Here is a 20,034-nt window from a genome sequence, read left to right as displayed (position 1 = left end):
GGAGCAGGTTGTGGGATGTGGAGCAGAGGCAGTCGGAGCAGCAGCAGCTTCCAGGGCCCCCATCCCGCCACCTTCCTGCGCGTGAGAAATGACAGGCACAAATGGCATGTGCAGCTACCCTTAAAATAGCCCCTGTCCCCTCGGCGGGCGCCTGGCAGCCTCCTTATATGTCCCGCGGGCCCGGCCCCGCCGTGCGAGCGCCCGGGGCGCCGGCCCCGCAGGTACCGGCCCAGCAGAGCCCTCCGTGGCACCGTGTCTGGCACCGAGCCTCCAAACACCCCCTGCACCGGGCGCGCTGCTCCTGCCGATGCTCGCGCCGAGTTTGGGGGTGGCCCTGCCAGCAAAAAGGGGAGCAGAAGCCCCGGGGAGCCCTCGGAAGCAGCCCGCTGCTCTCCCGATCACCCGGTTTACCTGGGCTTGCTTTCTTTTTTGCTTTTAGGATTGCCAAATGCTTTTAAATCAGCTGAGAGAGATCACGGGCATTCAGGATTCGGCCTTTCTTCACGCAGCGCTAAAGGTTTGTGAATGTTGTGCTCGTCCTTTCGAGAGAAGACCTGGGATTCTGCTTCAAACGTTACCCGAGTTCAGGCACTTTCTACGTGTCGGTCATGGGTCAGGTTCTTTTGGGGGGCTTTTAGGGGGTGATAATGGGCTGCTTCTTGCCCAAACCAGGCGCCGTGCGTCTCGTGGAGGCAGTGTGGGGTCCGGTGCCTGGAATAGTGTCCGTCACGGAATGGGGGGACACAGTAAAGTGGGTGCCCGCGTGTCTCTGTGCCCCGGGTGCCTTCCCCTTCACGGAGCCGCGGCGCTATGGATATTTCCCTGCCAGGCTGCTGACGGAGACCTCATGGAGGCGGTGAGCTTCCTGACGGAGACGCGCGCCGAGGAGCCCGGCGGGGACGACGCGGCGGCCGAGCCCGGCGCCTGGGAGGGCAGCGCGGCCGAGCAGCCCCTGCCCGCAGGTCAGTCCCGCCGCTGCCCTCGCCGCTGTCGCGCTCTTGTCCCGACAGCTCCCCCTGCTCCTGTCATCCTGCTGGCGCTTGTCGCTTGCCCTGGGGTACCTGGACGAGCGGCACAGTGACCCAAGGGCAGGGTTTGGTGCCCTGCTCGGCGCGGTCTGCTCGCTGCTGCCGTGAGCTCTATATTAGCAGCGCGTTCCGGAGCAGCCCGCTCTGTTTTGGGCAGCCCGACTGCCTGTAAGGACGTGGCAGGGCTGGGGGCTTTTTCCAGAGCCCGGTTACCCGAGCGCCAAGACCTGATCCTGCGGATCAATGGATCGCTGTCTGTTTTGTCCTCAGCTGGCCGCCAGCCCGGCCGCCAGCCTTTCCGAAGCCCTTCGCGTCGGTGCTGCCGCGCTGCTTCCGCCTGCTCCAGCACGGAGACGAAGGCAACGCGACGCTCCGGCGCGGCCTCGAGCCGGCCGTGCGGTTACTGTTCCAAAAACTGGTTTCAGAAGTATTGGTAAAAGGTGTCTGCAAAAATAGGCCGTCATTGGTACCTTGCAATTGCAAAAAAAAAAAAAATTCATCTGCTGAAATTGAAAATAATTTCTGTAACAAAACTTTACTTTTGTTAAATACCCCTAGTCTATGAGTTGAGAGATTTCTCAGGTGAATTTAGCACTGCACAGATGCACAATGCCAAACATCTGTGCTGGGAGCGCAGCGAGCGCACCTGGAACCGCTCAGCTGTCCTCCATCCTGCTGTTTAAAGACGGCTTCCAGGTGGCTCCAAACGGCCTCTCCTTTTCTCCCCCATGAGTAGTCAGCAAGATGGCTCGCAGGTAGCTGCGTGTCCTGAGAGCAGCACAAGAACTTGCCTTGGGGCGGGCATGAGCACTTTTTCAAATCAAATCTTTTTTCCTAAAAGCATGTCAGGATTCAGCATTGATATCGAGGCATAGCAGATAGAAGCAGCATTCAGTGCTGCTGTTTCAGTGCTTCAGCAGGCTTGAAGTGCTTCCACAGGGCCTGAATTCAGGCGAGGGGAATCGGGCCTTTATACAGCTGCGCCATCTCCTCTCTCCTTCTACTCTGGCCCACTCGATAGCTTCAGAGTTCTGCAGTACAGTGTGACCTGGACGACAGGTCTTGGTGTTTCTGCTAGAAAACCGTGCCTGAATCTTTCAGAAACGATGTCTGCGAGGGGTAACGTTGTCTAGAAGTTCCTGAAGGGACGCGTTGGAGCACCCCTGGGTGGTGAGCCGGTCTCAGAGCGATGCCTCTGCTTCCAGGTGTCCCCGCGCTTCCCCCGGACAGCCCAGGAGACCTCCGGGCGGCCGTCGCCTTCAGCCCTCGGGAACCGCCAGAGGCCCCGGCTGCGGAACGAGAAGCAGAGCGGTCAGTGGATCTGTACGGCCCTTGTTGGTTTTCCTGGGTGTTCTGAGCGCGTCCTCAGGCGGGTTGTGTTTTTGGTAGCCTCCGCGCTCCCTGCATGATCCGTGTCTGCCCGACAGGGCACGGGAGGCCCGTTCTGCTGAGAACAAAAACCGCCCCAAGAGGAAGCGCTGCGAGGCCTGGGGAGAGAATCCCAAGCACGACGACTGGAGACGAGCGGGCGACTGGCCTGTTGGCATGAAGAACATCGGAAATACCTGCTGGTTTAGTGCCGTCATACAGGTAAGCTGTGGGCGGAGGTCTGCAATTCCTGCTGCCGTGGCGTCAAATACTCATCGGGGCTAATTGGAAGTTCGGCCTCTCTGCGAGGTGATCGGCGTGTGCTGCTGAGTGGCTGTGACCGTGCTCACGTTGGGTCATTTCTCCCAAGACTGCAAGTGTATTATACTGAGTTAAACAGAGAAGCAAAAGTGTTCCCACCTCTACCCCTCTTTTCTTTGTGATGTGAGGACAGTGTTGGGGAGGATTCCATGTGTTCCTTCCCAGATTAGCAAAATGGATCAGGCCTTAGATCCTTGAGCTCCTAAAATACTTCTGCTTTTGTTTGATATAACAGAGATTTTCTGTGGACACGCTGGAAAAGAGCAGTTAGGTAGCCTTCTTGTAACAGAGATAGGGATCGATGTAATCTGTATGTACCCGGGCAACTGCTTTTTGGTGCGATGATGTCCAAATGCTGGATGACAGTAGCTAGACTGGCAAAGGGAGCTGATAATTCCCTTTTACTGCGGGGATTGTTGGCTCAATACGTGATGTATCAGATGGCAGGTAATGGAATACAGTGCCCGAATGTTTGATCTAATAAGTGACTAGGCAGAGTGTATTATTCTTGATAACCCAGGCAAGCATAGGAGAGACGGGACACATTTGGCTCTTGCAGCCGTTTTACATCAGCAGCAGATAAATGCTAATCGTCTCTCTCCATCTTTGCGGGGAAATAGAATAGCGGGAGGAGTGCTCCGTTCGTGGAGCTTGTGGTTCCTCTGTGCTTTTTCTGAACGTGCCCTTGCTCTTTTCTGAGATGCTTATATGCCCCGAGAGAGGCAGGATGAGGTTTGGGCCTTTGCAAGGCCGTAAGGGGAGACGCCGGTGCGGGTGCCGTCTTCACCGGGGCTTTCTCCGCAGTCTCTTTTCCAGTTGCGGCAGTTTCGGAGGCTGGTCCTCGGCTACTCGCTGCCCCCGAGCGTGCTGGAGACCTGCCGGAGCCGCACGGTGAGTTGGTGCCGCGGAGGCCCCTCTTCTGCAGCTCCTCCTCTCGCTGGGAAAGGAAAAGGGGCGCCCGATGCCCTCGCGCCCACGCTCGTGGCCTGACGGTTTTCTTGCTGCCTTAATGTCAAACACGAAAAACACTTCTAAAAGTCAGGTTTGCTGTAGAAAGAGCCAGGTGCCTCACTGAAAGCTTCACTTCAATGTAGTGCAACTCTCCCAAAGCTGCATTCTAAGATTGATTTTTTTTTTCCAATTCAGGGACAAAGAAATATTGCATTCATGCAAGAACTTCAGTGTCTGTTTGCTTTAATGCTGGGGACACGGCGTAAGTTCGTAGACCCCTCTGCAGCGCTGGAGCTCTTGCGGGATGCGTTCAGATCTGCTGAAGAACAGCAGGTAAGACCGGCCTGGAAAGGCTTCTGCTGGCTTCAGAGCAGCGCTCTGGGGCCCAGCGATCCTCCTTGGCCTGGCTAAGGACACGGGCAGCCGAACGGGGCCCTGGTGGCCGGGGAGGTGACTGGAAACCTCTGCCTCTTTTCCAGCAAGACGTCAGTGAATTCACGCACAAGCTGCTGGACTGGCTGGAGGACGCGTTCCAGCTGGCCGTGAACGTCAAGTGAGTGCCCGTGGGCTCGGGGGCTGCCCAGCACCGAGCACTGACAGGTTTCAGATACAACCAGTAGGTGCATGGGAGGACTTTGAGTAAAGAAAAAGGGCAGGAGTTAAAAAAAAAAAAAAAAAAAAAAAAAAAAAAAAAAAAAAACCTAAGCTTTTAAAGCTATTTACAATTCAATAGAGCTGCTGTAAAATGGCATGAGAGAGTGCTCAGCCAATCAAATGAAATGTACGCTAAAATGTACGGTAGAACATAACAGATGTTAGATCAGGAAAACAGTCACCTGAAGGAGAGACCTAAAATCATTCTAAAGACCTTTCTTTACAGACGTCTCATTTAGAACTGCAGTTCAGAAGGCAGTATTTTAGCTTTAGGTTTTTTTTTTTTTTTTCCTTGCCAGTGTTAATGGTAGAATGCAATTGTGAGTATGAAAACAGATGAGTATTTTGTGCTGGGATAGAAAATGTTATTTTTTCTCATAGGAAGACTCCGATGCAAAGGTTTAGATCTTGAGCCAAGACTTTTTAAGAGCCTATAGCTGCAAATGAAACAAATACGTGCGTTTTCTTTGTCCTTTCTTTTGGCAACAGCAACCCTGGGGACAAATCTGAAAACCCAATGGTGCAACTTTTCTATGGGACTTTCCTGACTGAGGGCGTCCATGAGGGTGAGTTACAGATTTGGCCCTTTCACTGCTTCGCTCCTCTGAGTGCTGTGATTTAAGGCAATGATGATGCGTGACTTTTACACTGCACGTTCTTGATGAAATTGCCTGGTTCTTTAGCAGCACGGTGAGCTTACAAATAGTCTTCTTTATAAAATTGTTTTTAACCTTCTTCTGTAAAGCGCCTTTTGTGAAAAAATGAAAAACTGTCCTGCGCTCATCTACGTGAGGATTTGTTAAGAGAGAGCCTTGCTTTGATAGGCATCTCTCCTGAGAGCCGTACGGAGCTCATTTCTTTGGAGCAGTGTGGCAAAGCTGATGTTTATGACAAGCTCCTGAGTTATCCTTTTCCGTTGTTGTTTTAAGTTGCTTCGTGGGCTTTTGTTCTGTTTTGTTTTTCCTTATTCAGGCAATGCTTTTTCCAAGATTGAAACCTTTGGCCAGTATCCCCTTCAGGTAAACGGGTATCGGAACTTGAGCGAGTGCTTGGAAGGAGCCATGGTGGAGGGGGAGCTGGACGCGGCGACGGCCGCTCGCCCGGCGCGGTACGGACAGGAGGTTAGTCCCGGCCTTTGGCGTGATGCTCCTGGGTGCTTCCTACCATGGAATGTGCAGGGGGGTCTCGCTGCCTCTTGGGGATTCTCGGGACTCCTGGAATCTAGCCCAAGTGCACGTTAACGGGCATCGCTAACGAGCTCCGAGCTTGCTTGTAACGCTGTAATGTCCTGCGTAACCCCTTTGAGGAGTTTGTTTTGCATTAAAAAGGTCGACATCTACTTGTGATGCCAGCGTGATAAAGTCTCTCTCTTTCTGTTGAAGCCTACCTGTACCTGAGTAGGGGGAGCACCACTGCCTCCGTATTTTCGGAGGGTAAAAGTACAGTGCTTAACTCTATGGTATGCCATTTGCAATTTGTTTCTTTCTCCCTGTTACAGTGTGTGTTTCTTTTTCTCATTTCCACTCATATCTTCTGCCTGTGCTGATTTTTTTTCTCTTATTTTTATTTTTTTTATTTTTTTAATTCCTGGAATCACAAATCAACCATAAATTACTTAGCTGCTGCAAAGGCAGCAGTTAAGCTGTGCCCTGACATTCAGCATTCTGTGTGTGCTAGAGCGGTGAGCAGTTAGTCCAGAGGAAGTTTGGGAAGTTAAAGTAAGGAATTGCACAGGTACCTGGCACAGACGGGGCAGGGGAAGGACTTGTGCAGTGGTTGGTGCAGCCTGGAGCAGGAGGTGTAGGGAGCTGCTCGGGGAGATTCTTTGCAATCCAAGCCTTGTATTTCCTGGAGGTTCCTTACTGAAAGCCAAGGGGAATCGTCCCGGTCGCTGGGCCGAGCTGTAATCGTTGCATGGCTGCGCAGCTAGGAGGAGAGGAGTCTGATGTTTGCAAAGAACTTGTATTGCAAAGAGCTGTGCACCTGTATTTCACTTGCTAGGAGGTTCTGGCTAGTGGGCCACGTGGTAGTTGGCATGGAGAAGAAGGCGCATTTTGTCTTTTGAGAGCAGGGCTGAGCACGTGGAAGCATTGGGACATCGCTGCCGTCCCTGATATCCGAGGGGTGCACAACCTTCCTTTTCCTTTTCCATGCTCTCCTGCTCTGAAGACTGGGCAGCCCCCCACAGGCTCTGCTCGCGGGCCACGTCCTTCTCACGTATTAGCAATAGTCACCTCTGTTGCACAGATTTTAGGTCGAGGAAGGGGCTCTCGCGCCTTGGCGCGGGGACAGGGTTGCTGTGGCAGGACACGTGCCGTGGATCGTGCAAGGGAAGGCCTTCGTGTGCCACCGTGATTCCCGCTGGGAAGGTGGTCCCGGCAAAGCCGCACTAAGGTAGCGGGAGGAAACTTGTGGCGAGCAGCAGCGTGCGAGCGGGAGGGATGCGGTGCTGCTGAAGAGCCTCTGTCCTGCTGCTCGTCCCTGCGTGAGCTGCCTGGGAAGCGAGCCGTCTCGGAGGCTCTTAGCTGATGTGTTTGTGGAGTGTGTGCAAATGGTGTAAAGTTGATCCCTGGGACGCCGAATAATCCAGCAAGCTGGATGCAGCAGGCAATGGAAATGAATTTTCTGTGAGCTGTCACGAGGCTTCTCCATGGCCAAATTTTTAAACGGAAGCAGCAATTTGAATCTCCTAAAATCTGGCTTTCGAACTAGCCGCTCCATAAGCAAGACGTAGAGTAAGTCAGAGCCTAAGGACAGGCTTAGGAGCAGCCTAAAGTGCAGCGGTTGGCCATGGCCGTCACAGCCGTCCCCCCGGGGCACCTCTGCTTCTGTTGCAGCGCTGGTTTTCCAAACTGCCCCCGGTGCTCACGTTCGAGCTGTCCCGCTTCGAGTTCAACCAGTCCCTGGGACAGCCGGAGAAAATCCACACCCGGCTCGAGTTTCCCCAGACCATTTACATGGACAGGTGAGTCACTTGCGCTCGTCTTAGCTTTCAGCTGATGCTTTAGTTCAGCTAAACAAGTGAGGAATTCCTCTCGGTGAGGAGGGAAGGGCTCAAAAATATTTCAGGAGCCCTGGAGATGTTAGAGGTACATAACGCTCTGTGATTTGTGCAGGTACCTCTATGGCAGTAAAGATCTTATTCAGGCGAAAAGAGAAGAAATCAAGAGATTAAAGGAGAAAATAGCAGTTCTACAGCAGAAACTGGAAAAGTAAGTGCTCGGCTATTTTTGTTCTGGCACCACGGGCATTTCTGGGACTCCTTCCTTTTAAATGAGCTTTTAATGGAAATCAAAACTTGTAGAGGAAGGAGAAAATACGGGAATATTTAAAAGCAAGCCCTAGTCGTGGGGCTTGTGGCAGGAGGCCTGTGTTGGTCCCCTGTCATCGGCCACGTAGGAATATCCCTGGACGATCCCCAGCTTTGAGCGCGCTCGCGGGGCAGGTTGTGCTGGGATCATCGCAGAGCATTTCTCTGGAATGGTGGCGTGCTCAAAGCAGTCGGGACAGGAGGACAGGAATATTCCACGTCTGCTCTCCAGAAATACGCGCTCGCCCGTGTGGCAAGCCGGTGCATCCCAGCTGCCTCGCGTTGGTTTTTCCTCGCGGTTCCCGGCGTCGCCGTGTTCCGTCCCCGATGGAGCGCGGCGTTTGCTCTGCTGGGCTGCAGGTACATGGAGTACGGCTCCGGGCCGGCGCGCTTCCCGCTCCCGGACATGCTGCGCTACGTCCTCGAGTTCGTGGCCAGCAAGGCGCCCGCGGCGGCCGCTGCTCCCCGGGGCTCTGCAGGAACAGCCCCGCGGCGCCCGGACGAGCCTCCCGTCTCGGACAGGCCGGCACGGCAGGACAGGTTGGTGAACAGTCTTGGATCTCGCATCTTGTCTCGCGCTGCACTTTGATCTGCCGAAGAGGAAGTGCGTTTTGATGAGCTTGGGCTCTTTGCATGTTGTACAATCTGCAAAGGGAAACGGGGCTCTGGCTCTTCAGTAGCTGCTGTTTGATTTGATCTCTTTTCAAAAGAGAAATACAGAATAATCTGCCCATTGCTACGGAATTTTGCTTCCTAGCGCACCAGAAACAGAGAATACTGGGACACCTGAGGATTTCTCTTTGGTAAATTCTCCCCTGCACCACGGCTCGACTCCACCGCTGCCGCCTTCCGAGCCGCCGGCACAAACACCGGAGCGCCCGGCTCCCCACGTGGTTTCCGAGGATGAGATGAACCTCGTTCGCACCTGCCTGCAGCACTGGAGGAGCGAGATCGAACAAGACGTGCAAGGTCGGCCCAAAAAAACACCTTTGTGGCGCTTTCCTGGTGATTGCCAGCCTGAAGCCCTGCGTGTTGCTCCAGTTTGGGGCAGCGTGCCGTGCTCCCCGAGGTGCCCCCGCTCGTGTAGAAATGATGCTCCGTGCGTTTCGAGCGTCGCGGTACCCACAGCGGGTGTCTTGTGCAGCCCGCACGTCTGCGGTCCGCTGGGTTTGAGCGGAGCCGTGACCGTGCCCTCTCTGCATTCCTGCACATCTCCCGTATCTTGGAATTCAAAAGGGCCACAATAGGCTGACTAGCTGGGAATTTTTGTGCATCATCTTTGTCAGTGTTTTTTTTAACTATATTTTTATTTTTTGCAATGTTCTTGGCAGATTTGAAGGCCTCTATTGCCAGGATCAACCTCTCCATCGAACAAATGTACTGTGACCCTCTCCTCCAGCAGGTAAGAAATGCAGCTTCGTTAGGGAAACGTTCGGCTGATGCTGCTGGCCGCGCGGCCGCGGTGCAAGATAAATGTTTGTGTGGAAGGAGAGGACCAAAACGCTACGTGTCTTGCCAAAGCTGGGGGACGGATTTGTTTTTAATCAGCCTCCAGCCCTCCGGGGAGCGCAGGAATGAATGTCTTGAGAACGATGGTCTCACCCTGGCCATGAACCGACTGAGATGTTCTCAGGGTCATCAATGCTTTGAGAGAAATGCTTCAATCTCTTGTTTTTAGCCCATCTCCAAGCTCCCGCGGAGCTTGTGAGGTTAATAAATAACTGCTTCTTCCAGAAACATTTAAAGCCCGAACTGTCTGTACTTGCACAGAAATCCATTCAGTCAGGCTCTAAAACCTTTCCTGGCGCATTGTGGTTAATTTTTTTTAAATGACATAAAATGTTTTCTGTTTGGAACTGTCAGCTTAACTCACCTACAAAAAAATCTCCATGTTGCAAAGAAGAGAGAGGTTTCCTTAAAAAGATGTTCCCTTTTCTCCTCACCTCGTCCCTCCTTTCCCGAGCGCTCCGTGGGCTCAGGCTGGCTGGGTGCTTTGCGGGGGCACGTCGTGCCCCTGCCCTGCAAAACAGGCCCCGTGGCACCCGGTGACAGCTCTGCCCTGGGAGCTTGACCCTCCTCATAGGGCTTCACTTTCCATGGTCATGCCTGTTGGCTTCACAATGGCACGTTCAGCCTCAGGTGACAGCAAAGTGCCACAAGAGAAGGCAGCTCTTAGGATGGTCAGTATAGGACTCAGCAGCCCGATGCAGGGCAGCAGCTTCGGTTTGTGCAGAGCTCTGACATCTTCGTTTCCCGCAACCCAGCCTGCAGAACGCGTGTGTGTGAGTTGCAGGTTCCCTACCGATTGCACGCAGTCCTGGTGCACGAAGGGCAGGCAAACGCCGGCCACTACTGGGCCTACATCTACGACCAGCCTCGGAGGAGCTGGCTCAAGTACAACGACATCTCGGTGACGGAGTCGTCGTGGGACGAGCTGCAGCGGGACTCCTTTGGCGGCCTGCGGAATGCCAGTGCCTACTGCCTCATGTACGTCAGCGATACGGTGGCCCGCGCCGCCGCAGGTATGGAAGCCAGGACCGCGGGCTGCTCGGGCCGCGTTCCCCCCGGCCCTGCGTGGCCAGCGCGTCCCGTGGCGTAGAACGGCCTCTCCTGCGGAGGGGGATGCCGGGTCCCCCAGGAGCTACTGTGTCTTTCGCACGTAAAAAGCGGTGTGTTTCTTCCAGGGGAGGATGCTGAGTCCGAGCGTGGAGAGGCTCAGGACGAGGTGGAAGCCCTGCTGCCGGAGCTGCAGCGTTACATCCAGGAGGACAACTGGCGCCTGGAGCAGGAGGCGGAGGAGTGGGAAGAGGAGCAGTCCTGCAAGATGCCCCAGATGGAGCCCTCGGCCGCTTTCGAGTCGCAGGACGTCTCCTCCGAGTCGGGACCAGGTGGCTCTGCAGCGGAGTTTGTAATCCGGGTTGACGCTGGTAACAAGTGCCCGCTCCAAAGTAGCGCTGCTTTGCAGCTAGCCGTGCAATCCTAGATATGTAGGAGAAAGCGGCAGTGACGTGGCAAAGCAGGTTGGGGGGGCTGCATCCTGGCGAGAGGAAAAGCTATCCGGCTACGTGCGTATGTGTCCACCTCTAAGCTTGCAGCCGAGCTGGATGAAATGCTGTTTTCACAGGCATTCAGTTATAATGAGCTGGTAACAAGGATGTCAGTACGGGAAACGTGAGCATCGAGCAGCAAATGTGGAGCTGCTCTGATCCTGAAAATTCCCCTCTGTGTCCCGACAGACGCGCCCGCGGCGGGCGAGCCGGGCGCGCGCTCACTGGCCGCCGAGCACGCCACCATCGCCAAGGAGCAGACGGCGCTGGCCATAGCCAACACGGCGGACGCCTACGAGAGGAACGGCGTGGAGGCCGCGCTCTGCGAGGTGAGGCCGCGCTCCTCCCGGGAACCCTCCGCCTGCGCCGGGCGCTGCCGCAGCTCTGCCGCCCGGAACTCGCTCCGCTCCCGCTTCCCTCTGTTTTGCTTTTGCCTTTCTGATCTTCTCTTCTTTCTGCTGCCGCAGCCGGAGGAGGTGGACGCAGCAGCGAAGGCCCCTCTGGGAGAAATGGCCCTCGCGGGTCAGGCAGAGCCAGCGCAGGCAGCCCCAGAGACGGAGCCTGCTGGGCACAGCAGCTCGCAGGTCTCTGAAGTGGAAATCCCCAGCGTGGGGAAGATTCTGGTTAGATCTGATGCAGATGGATATAATGAGGAGGTACAGAGCCCAGCGCAGGAGCTGCTTGCTGCCTCTCATTAACCTGTAACACTGCACTCGGGTGCCTTTGAGCTTTCCTAACTTCGGGAAGGATGGGAGCCTTTTTTTCCTGAAATCCTTCTGTTTTCTAAGCACATTTTCCTCTGCAGAAATAAGGAAGGCCAGAGCAAATCTTGTTGCAATGTCATCTCTAAACACCACCAGAAAAGTAGCTCTCTAAGAGCACTTAATCATTACGTCTGCAGCTTGTTGCTTAAGTCATCTTTCTGCCATAGCTGTATCCAAGCTGCTCAGGGCTGTATGTCCTTACTGAGCAGGCTCTCCTCTTTTCTGTTAGAGGCTTGTCCTAAGAAGTGAGCGCTGAAACTTACAGCATTGTGAGTGTGCATGTCCAGCCCCGCTCAATGCCCACTGGAGCTTTGCTTTGTGGGTTGGTGGGTTCAGTCTCTTCACAAACGTACCTGCCCTTCTCCCACAGAAGGGCTGAGCTCGCGGCTGCATGAGGCCGTTTCGTGCACGACGTTGGTGCGCACAGGCGCTGTGCCGTGCTCTCTGGTTGCTTCAGAGGGCTGCATGGGGCACGCAGGGGATGTGATGAGTGTGCCATGCTCCCAGCTATCGAGTGTGCAGGCTCCAGGCTTGCAATGCCACAGCGAGGCGTTGGAAGCAAACCGCACGGAGCGTGCATGCAGCAGGAGGAACGAGGAGTCCATGCTCGCTTATTGCACCTATACTCATAGCGTTTCCTGTATGCTTTTCCTTTGGACCTTTTCTTTCCCCCTTCCTTCACCATGCCTCTTCCTCTTCTCGTTCTGTCTGTCGTCGTTCTCCCTGTCCTCGTGCGTTTGCTGTCCTGCTCCTGTGGTAGGTGATGCTGAGTCCCGCCATGCAAGGGGTCATCCTGGCCATTGCGAAAGCCCGCCAGACCTTCGACCGCGATGGGTCTGAGGCCGGGCTCGTCAAGGTATCTCGCTTGTTTGCTACGTCCAGAGGTGGGAAAGTCAGAATGTGGCCTGTGCTGACGCGTCGGCACTGTGAGGGGAACGTTTCATGCCGCTTCTCTTTCGTCTGATGGCTTCTGTGAGCCACGCACTGTTCTAATGTAATGACATACCCCGGGTTCAAAGCGACCTTTGGAGCTGGCGTGAGCTTCCCTCCTCTCGGAAGGAAGACCGGCTGTTACTCCCTTTCCCTGCGTGTGGCAAGAGGATTCCCTGAGGAAGGGCCCTGTGCTGCGTGCCCGTTCCGGAGGGCACGGGGCCGGCCTCGGGCGAGGGCTGCGGCGCGCGGAGGCCGGGAGGCTGCAGCGCGCGTCCTCTCCGGCAGGCCTTCCACGAGGAATACTCGCGGCTCTACCTGCTCGCCAAGGAGGCGCCGACCCCTCGCAACGACGCCCGCTTGCAGCACGTGCTCGTCTACTTCCTGCAGAACGACGCTCCCAAGCAGGTCGTGGAGCGCACCCTTCTCGAGCAGTTTGCGGACAGGAACCTCAGCTACGATGAGAGGTTGGTGCTCCGCGTTGCGGGAGGAGGTTTTCCTCCCGAGACCCGGCCTCACGGTTCCGCCTGGGCCCTCTCTGCTTGTGCCGAGCAGGTCCATTAGCATCATGAAGGTGGCCCGAGCGAAGCTGCGAGAAATCGGCCCTGACGACGTCGACATGGAGGAGTACAAGGTAAGGGCGCTCTGGCACTGGGGAGGAATGTGACGGCGCGTGCGCGTGTTACGGGTGACAGTGACGCTCCGCTCCCCTCCTTGTTCCCCTACAGAGATGGCACGAAGACTACAGCCTGTTTCGGAAGGTCTCTGTTTACCTGCTCACAGGGCTGGAGCTGTACCAGAATAGAAAGTAGGTTAATTTTAATGGGATGTTCGGCTAAGATTAGCTGCAGCCTGGAAGGCCAAGCTCCTCCTGAGCCGTGCGGCTCCATTTGTGGCCGAGAGGTGCCGGCTTCTTGCCGGGCTAAGAGCCTTTTCGGGCCTGCGGAGCTGACCTCGGTCTACAATTCCCATGTTGTGCTGAGTTACTAGCTGGGCGCCTGACCCCGCTTCTCAGGGTTTCCCACTAATCTCTCCCTCGGTGGAGCCTAGTCTCCTCCTTCCCAGGGATGAGTTTGCAGGAATGGTTGCCGTCACTTTCCTGGCTCTGTGCGCTTCGGCACCGGAACTGTCCAGGATGGGATGCCACACGTTTGTAAAACATTGCTGTTTCCCTGCTCCGACGGCTTTGAAGCTGTATGTTACCTACACGGGGCATTGGATATACAATAGTATCATCGTAAGGAGGATTTTATGAAGCCCTGTTTTCCGTGCGGGAGGAAACTTGCCTTTTAGAAATGATTCCCGGCTGGGAACAGAGCTTCTCTTCCGAGGTGGCTCTCGGAGACGGGCCGCAAAGTCAAGCGGGCAGAGTGACAAGAGGCAGGGCAGGGTGTGCGAGCGTTTTTCTGAGATGAGCTCGTCCCTGCCGCGTGTTTGGATTTGGCAGCCGCGAGAAGCTCAGCCCTGCAGTTGTTTTCTTAAATGCTTTTTCACCGAGTCCTCTCTCAACTGGAAATATGGAAAGGAACTGAAAATATTGTTCTGTGCCCCCTCTGCGAGCGTCCTCCCAAAGTGCAAAGCTCTGGCACCGGCGCAGAGACCAGCTGGCGCTCGTCTCTGGCTAAACTTTGCTTTGGGAAGTTGTTCCAACGATGCAGGGCCGGCACGCTGGGGCAAGGGAGCGGGCGGGTGTTAGCCCTGGAACAACCGCTGTTGTTGTGCGGAGGAGATGCCGGTTGTCCGTCAGGCGGGAGCGGCTTCCCCGCGGCGCGCGGCTCCGCTCCGGACTCTTCCCGCAGGTACCGGGAGGCCCTGAGCTACCTGGTGTACGCGTACCAGAGCAACAGCGCGCTGCTGCGCAAGGGCCCGCGGCGCGGCGTGAGCGAGGCCCTCATCGCCCTGTACCGGCGGGAATGCCTCCTGGTGGGTACCCGAGCGCTCCGATCACCGGGAGCCGCGCGGGACGCGCTCGGGCGCTGCTCACGGTGCTCGCGGAGGAGCAGCGCTCAGGTTATTTCCCATTAGCTTCCAGCGGTGCCTCCCCCTTCTTTTTGCTTTCCAGTGTTAATGGCTTTCCCCTTCCAAGCAAAAGGTGATGCCCGTTTTCCTAGGGGGATAGCAGTGTAAAACGTGAGCTTTGTCTCTGGTTCTGGCAAGACCCTCCCAACGATATTTCTTGGGCTCTTACTGAGGCTTCCGCCCCTCACCAAGGGTGGGCAGCAGTGTGACAGTCCAGCAAACACGGTTGGGTGAGGGGATGGGGTTGTAGTTTGGGGGGCGTCTAGGTCAAGGCATATCTGTATCTTGGCGTCCTAAAGCCTCAGCTATACGTAGATATACATATGTATATACTTATGTGTGTGCACTGCCCCTGGGATCCCTTGGGGGTCTGTTGTCTCTCGGGGCTCCCTAGAGCAACGGCTGCTGCGGGAGCCGAGTGTGGCCGGCTCGGCTGTCCCCCGCTGTCCCAGCCACCTCGGTGACCACGTCCCTCGTGTCCCTGCTCGCGCAGAAGCTCAACGACGCGGCGGCGTCTCTGTTTGTGAGCCGCGAGGAGGCTCACGTGGCCGAGGGCGTCAGCGTCCTCAACGAGCTCATCATCCCCTGCATGCACCTCATCATCAACAACGACATCTCCAAGGAGGACCTGGACGCCATCGAGCTCATGCGGAACCGCTGGTGCTCCTACCTGGGCCGCGAGGACATGGACGGTAAGTGTCCCCGCACGGGGTCCCAGCAGGGCACGTCCCTCTTAGCCAGGCAGGAGCCCGAGGGCCGTTTGGAACGATCCCTCGGACCCAGCAGGCTGCGAGAGGAGGCACCTTTTGAGGAAGAATTAAGGTGCTCTAGCGCTGCAGGAGGATTCCTGCTCATTGAGATGCGAGGAAGCATTTTCAGGAGGGGCAGCCTCTCGGTGTGCCGAGCTTGGCCTTCGTTGCACTTGACCGAGTCTCCCGTAGATGGCAGGTGAATGCTGGTCATGGGGCTGCAGGCGCAGGGCTCCCTTCGGGCAGGAAGAGCGAGTTCTCTCAGTTGTCTAGCGCTCTGGATACACCTTCTTTCCCAGGCAGCCTTAACAAAGGGAAAATACCGCGAAGTGCTGCAGCACAATTGCCACTTAGCAATGAATGCCGGGTGCTCTGTCAAGCCTGAGGGCTCAGGGGCAGAGCCAAGGCTCTCATCTCCTTACATGCAAGGCGAGCGTGCCCTGAGCACTGAGCTCCCTCCCGGTGGCACCGGGGCTCCGCTCTGGATGGCGCGGGTGGCACCGCGGGGCACCGGCGCTCAGGGCCGCGCTCTCCCCACCAGCCGAGCTGCAGCTGAAGCTGGGCGAGCTGCTCCCCCGGCTCCTCGACTGCTCCGCGGACGTGGTCGTGCTCAAGGAGCCCCCGAAGATCCGGCCCAACTCGCCCTACGACCTGTGCAGCCGCTTCGCGGCCGTCATGGAGTCCATCCACGGCGCCGCCGCCGTGGCCGTGCAGTGAGCGGCCGCGCAGGGCTCGCGCGCGGCTCCTCTTTGTATATACGGATGAATAAAAAGCCGTGCTGCACTTTTAAGACATGTCGTGTGATGCTGTCCCAGCTGCATACCCCAATGACCCCCTGATGTGTCCGGCAGTGCCTTTTATCCCCCCGACCTCAATCAGAAGGCGCCTCCGTTGCGGCCGCTCTCCAGCCCATCCCGCAGCCCCCGAAAGAGCAGAGCAAACACGCGTTGGCTTTTAGCCGTGCAACGGGCGAAGGAAAATACACAGGGCTCTTCCTCCGGGAGAGGCGAGAGCAAATAGCGGCGGGGCCGGGAGCCAGGCCGAGCTCTCCGGTTCGTCTCCGGCACAATTGTGCCACAGTGACAGCTTAGCCGTAAAAGCAAACACCCGCCGGAGGAAACTCCCCTCTTGCATCCGAGAATGCACCTCTTTCTGCCCTCGGGTGCGATTCCAATGTTGGATTAGCGATGAGGGCAACTGCAAGGGCAGAATCAGCTCTTAGGTCCCTTCTCATCCCTCCGTGAAAGTTGGCTCTGTTTGAATTTCCCTTTCCGGCCACCTCCCAGGTGCATTAGAGCCACGGCAGTTGCTTCAAACAAATCTTTGCAGTAAGTACCTGGGGAATCCTGTTTGTGAGGGCTATGCAGCTTCTGTAGAAGTGCAATAAAAGCATTTCTTCTATTTCAGAGTTAAATAGCTCCTTTCATTGTTTTGCTCTGTGTTTACACCTTCTTCCCCTTAATATGAAGACGCAGAAGAGAGGAAGGAGAGAGAAAAAAAAAAGCAAAATCTGTTGCCAGAATGATGCAGACATTTCTGCGCGTGGAGGAACTGTGAGTTCCAGCGCAGAGCGGGTGCTGGAGCCTCTCTGCTCTTGGGAGGACAGCGAGGCACGTGGGGGCTCGGGGAGGCCCATCGCGCTGCTGCCAGGCAGCGTGTGCGGAATTGCATGTACTTGGACATCCAAACAGTTACGCTGGTGTCGCAGAGGGAGCAGCAAAGCCTTCCAGCAGCCGCCGGGGCTCGGGGTTTCCTTTGCTAACTGGGCAGTTGAAGCGAGGTGCCGCTGTGCCGGGGGGTTGTTTTCCCTGGTTCTTTCGGAGCGAATCCCTCGCCTTGCGTTCCCCCACGCACCTCAGAATAAAGGGAAACGGTCGCCTAAGACAGTCGGGCTTCCCCTGAGCACCCAGGAGCGCAGCCAGGTGCCAGGACGAGGTGGTCGTGGAGCAGGGAATGCGGCTCTTCCTCCTGTGCTCCGCGTTGTGCTCACGGAGGCTCCTCCGCGTCTCTGCAGCACCATGCGATGGTGGCGCCTCTCTCGTGTCCTTGGGTTGGTTTCTTTTCCTGCTCTGGGGCCTGATGGCTACACAGGCGTTCAGCCTTGTGCAGAGCGGTGGCTCCGGTGACTCCGAATTCCCGGGGCGGCCCCGGCGTTCCCGATGGCTCTTGCTCCGAGCCATCCTCTCGCACGAGGGGCCGGGAGGCGCTTTGGGGACGGCTCTTGAGTCCGGTTACTCAAACAGCCGCAAGGCCCCGTGGGTCCCCTGCTCCTCTCAATCGCTGCCAGGAACGAAGCAAGCGGGAGAGCTGCAAACGGGGCTTCCACCGAGAAGACGAGCGAAGGTGCGTGAGGCCCGAAGGCCCGGGCCAGGCTTGCAGGGAGGAATGTGCGGAGGCTGGAAAGCTTCGCTCACCATCCGCTCGTCATCCTCCTTCCCTCCCCCCGTTTTCATGTCCCAAGGGTGTGGGTGACAAGTTACAGCCCGAGCAGAGTCTGGAGCTTGGCGGGTTTCTCAGACCTTTAGAGGGCAGCGCACAGTTTGGATAAATCTTTGCAAAGCACGTTCACCGGCCAAGAATGCTACCCTTCTGGCCCCTCTATTTTGCCTCGCTCGCCGCTCGCAGCGAAGGCCGCGGCAGGAACGAGCGGCGCCGGGGGCCTCGGGGAGGCCTTTTGGCCACGCTGCCGGTTTCTGCCATGTCCTAAGGGCAGGATGTTCCCTCACTCGGGGAATAATCACTCTCTTTCTCTCCCCGTGTACCTCTTTTCCACTCTCCAGCCCATCCCGAGCAAAGTGCAAGTTACAAAATGTAAGTTTTTAGAGAAAAGTGAACTTTGGTTCCCGGAGGAATGCTGCTTTTGGATGGGGGCTTCGTTCATTTTCATCATGGGACCGTGGCTTTCGGGCGCAGGGATTAGGAGCACCATGAAGGGAGCTCTTTCCCCACGGCCTCTCCTCCTGTCGGCCTCCATGGGGATGCCGAGTGCCGGAGCAGCAGGCGGGCGGCCTTTCCCGAAAGGCAAACGAGGAGCCGGGGGCCGAGCGGAGCAGCGGGCGCCCCGCGGCCGCGCTGTGCACGGGGGAGCGGGGCCCTCACAGGCGCCCGCGCCGCTTTTATGGCTTTCGCATGTCCGCGATGAGGACATGGGGCAGGTGACCGGGCTGTTGCCACAGGTTTTAGTGCCTTCGGAGCACACCTTTTTGATATATGGACTGCTTGCTTTCTCTGAACTCCATCTCTCTAGTTTTCCTTCTTTTCTGTGCTTTTCGAGAGGAGCAAAAGCAACATTCAAAATGCACCTTTGCTCCTTAAGGTGCAAACGCTTTATCCCACCGCGCTACACGCATTGCATAAGATGCAACTGCATTCTCAGAGCACAAGTACGTACTGCTGCCAACTGAAATAATTTATTCCGAATACATCAAGGTGCAATGGACATTCAAGGAACGAGCTGTTTAGTTTGGCCGCGGCTGTTACAACAGTTACATTCCTGACTATTGCACGTTTCAGGGGAAGCGCTCGCGTAGGGTAATCAAGGAGTGACTACATTGCAAATATAACCAGAAATACAAAGTGCTCTTTACTGCTCTGCGGCGGGTGGAGGGCTGCAGCGCTCCGCGTGCGGGACGCCGCCGAGCGCGCTGCCGCTCCGGGCTCTGCGGGAGCAGGGAACGGGCAGACGTGCCGGCGGAGGAGAGTCCGCAGCCCCGCGCCTCAGATGACGAGGTCGGCGTGTTTGGGGTGCGCGGGGTGGCCCCACGGGGCCGGGCCGGGCGGAGCGCGCGCCGCCGCGGGCGCCGAGGCCGTTTCGGTCCGTCGCAGGCAGCCGCTGCACAGGAGGAGCGACCCACCTGCCGCGAGGAAGAAGCCGGCGAACCAGCCCAGGAACGTGGCCTCGCCGAACTCCCAGCGCGGGACGATGTCGGGGATGGTCTCGTCCCAGAACTCGAGCACCGTGTTGTAGGCGACCCAGGAGACCGGCACGAGGGTGAGGACTCCGGCCGCGCCGAACGCGGCTCCTCCGCACAGCAGCAGCCGTCTCTTGAGTGCGGCCCTCTCCTCGCACGTCCTCCAGCAGTCCAGCCCCAGCGCCGAGAGCGCGGCCGCCAGGAAGCCCAGCCCGTTGGAGAGGCACATGAGCACCCGCGCTGCCCGCAGCTCGGGCGGCAGCGCCAGGAAGGACTCGTGCGCCTTGCACTCCATGGCGCCTTCCTCCTGGATGATGCACACCTGCCAGAGCCCCATGTTCCAGATCTCCAGCTCGTTCAAGTCCAGGTTGAGGTTCTTCCAGAGCGGCACGAAGGTGGTGACGCAGGACGAGACCCAGCCGAAGAGCGCGAGGAGCAGCGCGGCCAGCTGCGCCTTGGCGCTGCAGCTGCACGCCATGTCGGCGCCGCGCGGCCGCGGCCGCCCCAGGTGAGCGCGACGCGCCGGCCCCGCTCCCAGCGCCGCCGCGGCCCTCCCAGCGCCGCTGCCCACGGACGGCGCCGGCGAGCGGCTCCCGCGCGCGCTGCGGCTGTGCCTCGCTTTCGCCGCGGGCTGGGGGGAGTCGGCGCTTATAGCTCTGATCCCTGGGTGTGGCCTCGATCATTTTCATGTCTCGTCGCCTTCGCTGCCTCTCAGAGAGCGCCCGGCCAGGCAGGAAAAACTGGGTGCAGCGGCAGCGCGGCCGCCCCGCTCCGCTCCGCTCGGCGGCCCCGAGGCCACGCGCCGCTGCTCCCGCCAGGAGCTCTGCGCCCCTGGATGCCGCGGGGCTGCGGCCAGGGCTCGCGGCTCCTCTCTGCCCCCCGCTCCCCCTCGGCGCTCCCGGGATGGGGACCCCGTGGCCGTGGGGCTGCTCCCCCCGGCAGCCTCCGTCCTGCGCCCTGCCCGCGTGTTCGCAGAGCGGGG

The 20,034-nt window shown here is 57.5% G+C and overlaps 2 protein-coding genes across 4 annotated transcripts; one reads left to right on the top strand and one right to left on the bottom strand.

The window, feature by feature from the left end:
- Positions 1-2,535: 2,535 nt before the first annotated feature.
- Positions 2,536-15,858, top strand: USP28 (ubiquitin specific peptidase 28). Of its 3 annotated transcripts, none has more exons than XM_088540223.1 (22): positions 2,536-2,618; positions 3,522-3,608; positions 3,864-4,001; positions 4,148-4,221; positions 4,812-4,888; positions 5,295-5,443; positions 7,160-7,287; positions 7,439-7,534; positions 7,993-8,172; positions 8,390-8,601; positions 8,964-9,034; positions 9,926-10,154; positions 10,317-10,520; positions 10,869-11,008; positions 11,147-11,335; positions 12,204-12,299; positions 12,662-12,840; positions 12,929-13,007; positions 13,102-13,181; positions 14,173-14,296; positions 14,886-15,084; positions 15,683-15,858. In XM_088540223.1, exons 1-22 carry the CDS (start codon positions 2,574-2,576, stop codon positions 15,856-15,858), a joined length of 2,952 nt encoding a protein of 983 aa, XP_088396349.1. In that variant the 5' UTR covers positions 2,536-2,573. The 3 variants fall into 3 exon arrangements, with proteins under 3 accessions (XP_088396349.1, XP_088396350.1, XP_088396351.1); XM_088540224.1 differs by having other exon boundaries at positions 7,993-8,183; positions 8,398-8,601; XM_088540225.1 differs by lacking the exons at positions 11,147-11,335; positions 12,204-12,299 and having other exon boundaries at positions 2,540-2,618; positions 7,993-8,183; positions 8,404-8,601.
- Positions 15,859-18,858: 3,000 nt separating this feature from the next.
- On the bottom strand, positions 18,859-19,535 carry CLDN25 (claudin 25). Its single transcript, XM_088540195.1, has one exon. The coding sequence runs from the start codon at positions 19,528-19,530 to the stop codon at positions 18,859-18,861; it is 672 nt and encodes a 223-aa protein (XP_088396321.1). The 5' UTR covers positions 19,531-19,535.
- Between the last annotated feature and the right edge of the window lie 499 nt (positions 19,536-20,034).

Source organism: Tinamus guttatus, unplaced genomic scaffold, assembly GCF_059628265.1.
Source record: "Tinamus guttatus ecotype Peru unplaced genomic scaffold, ASM5962826v1 Tinamus_guttatus_pri_ptg000057l, whole genome shotgun sequence".
In the NCBI taxonomy this organism is placed as follows: Eukaryota; Metazoa; Chordata; class Aves; order Tinamiformes; family Tinamidae; genus Tinamus; species Tinamus guttatus.
The sequence above is the reverse complement of the archived record's forward strand: the minus strand, read 5'-3'. Positions and strand labels throughout refer to the sequence as shown.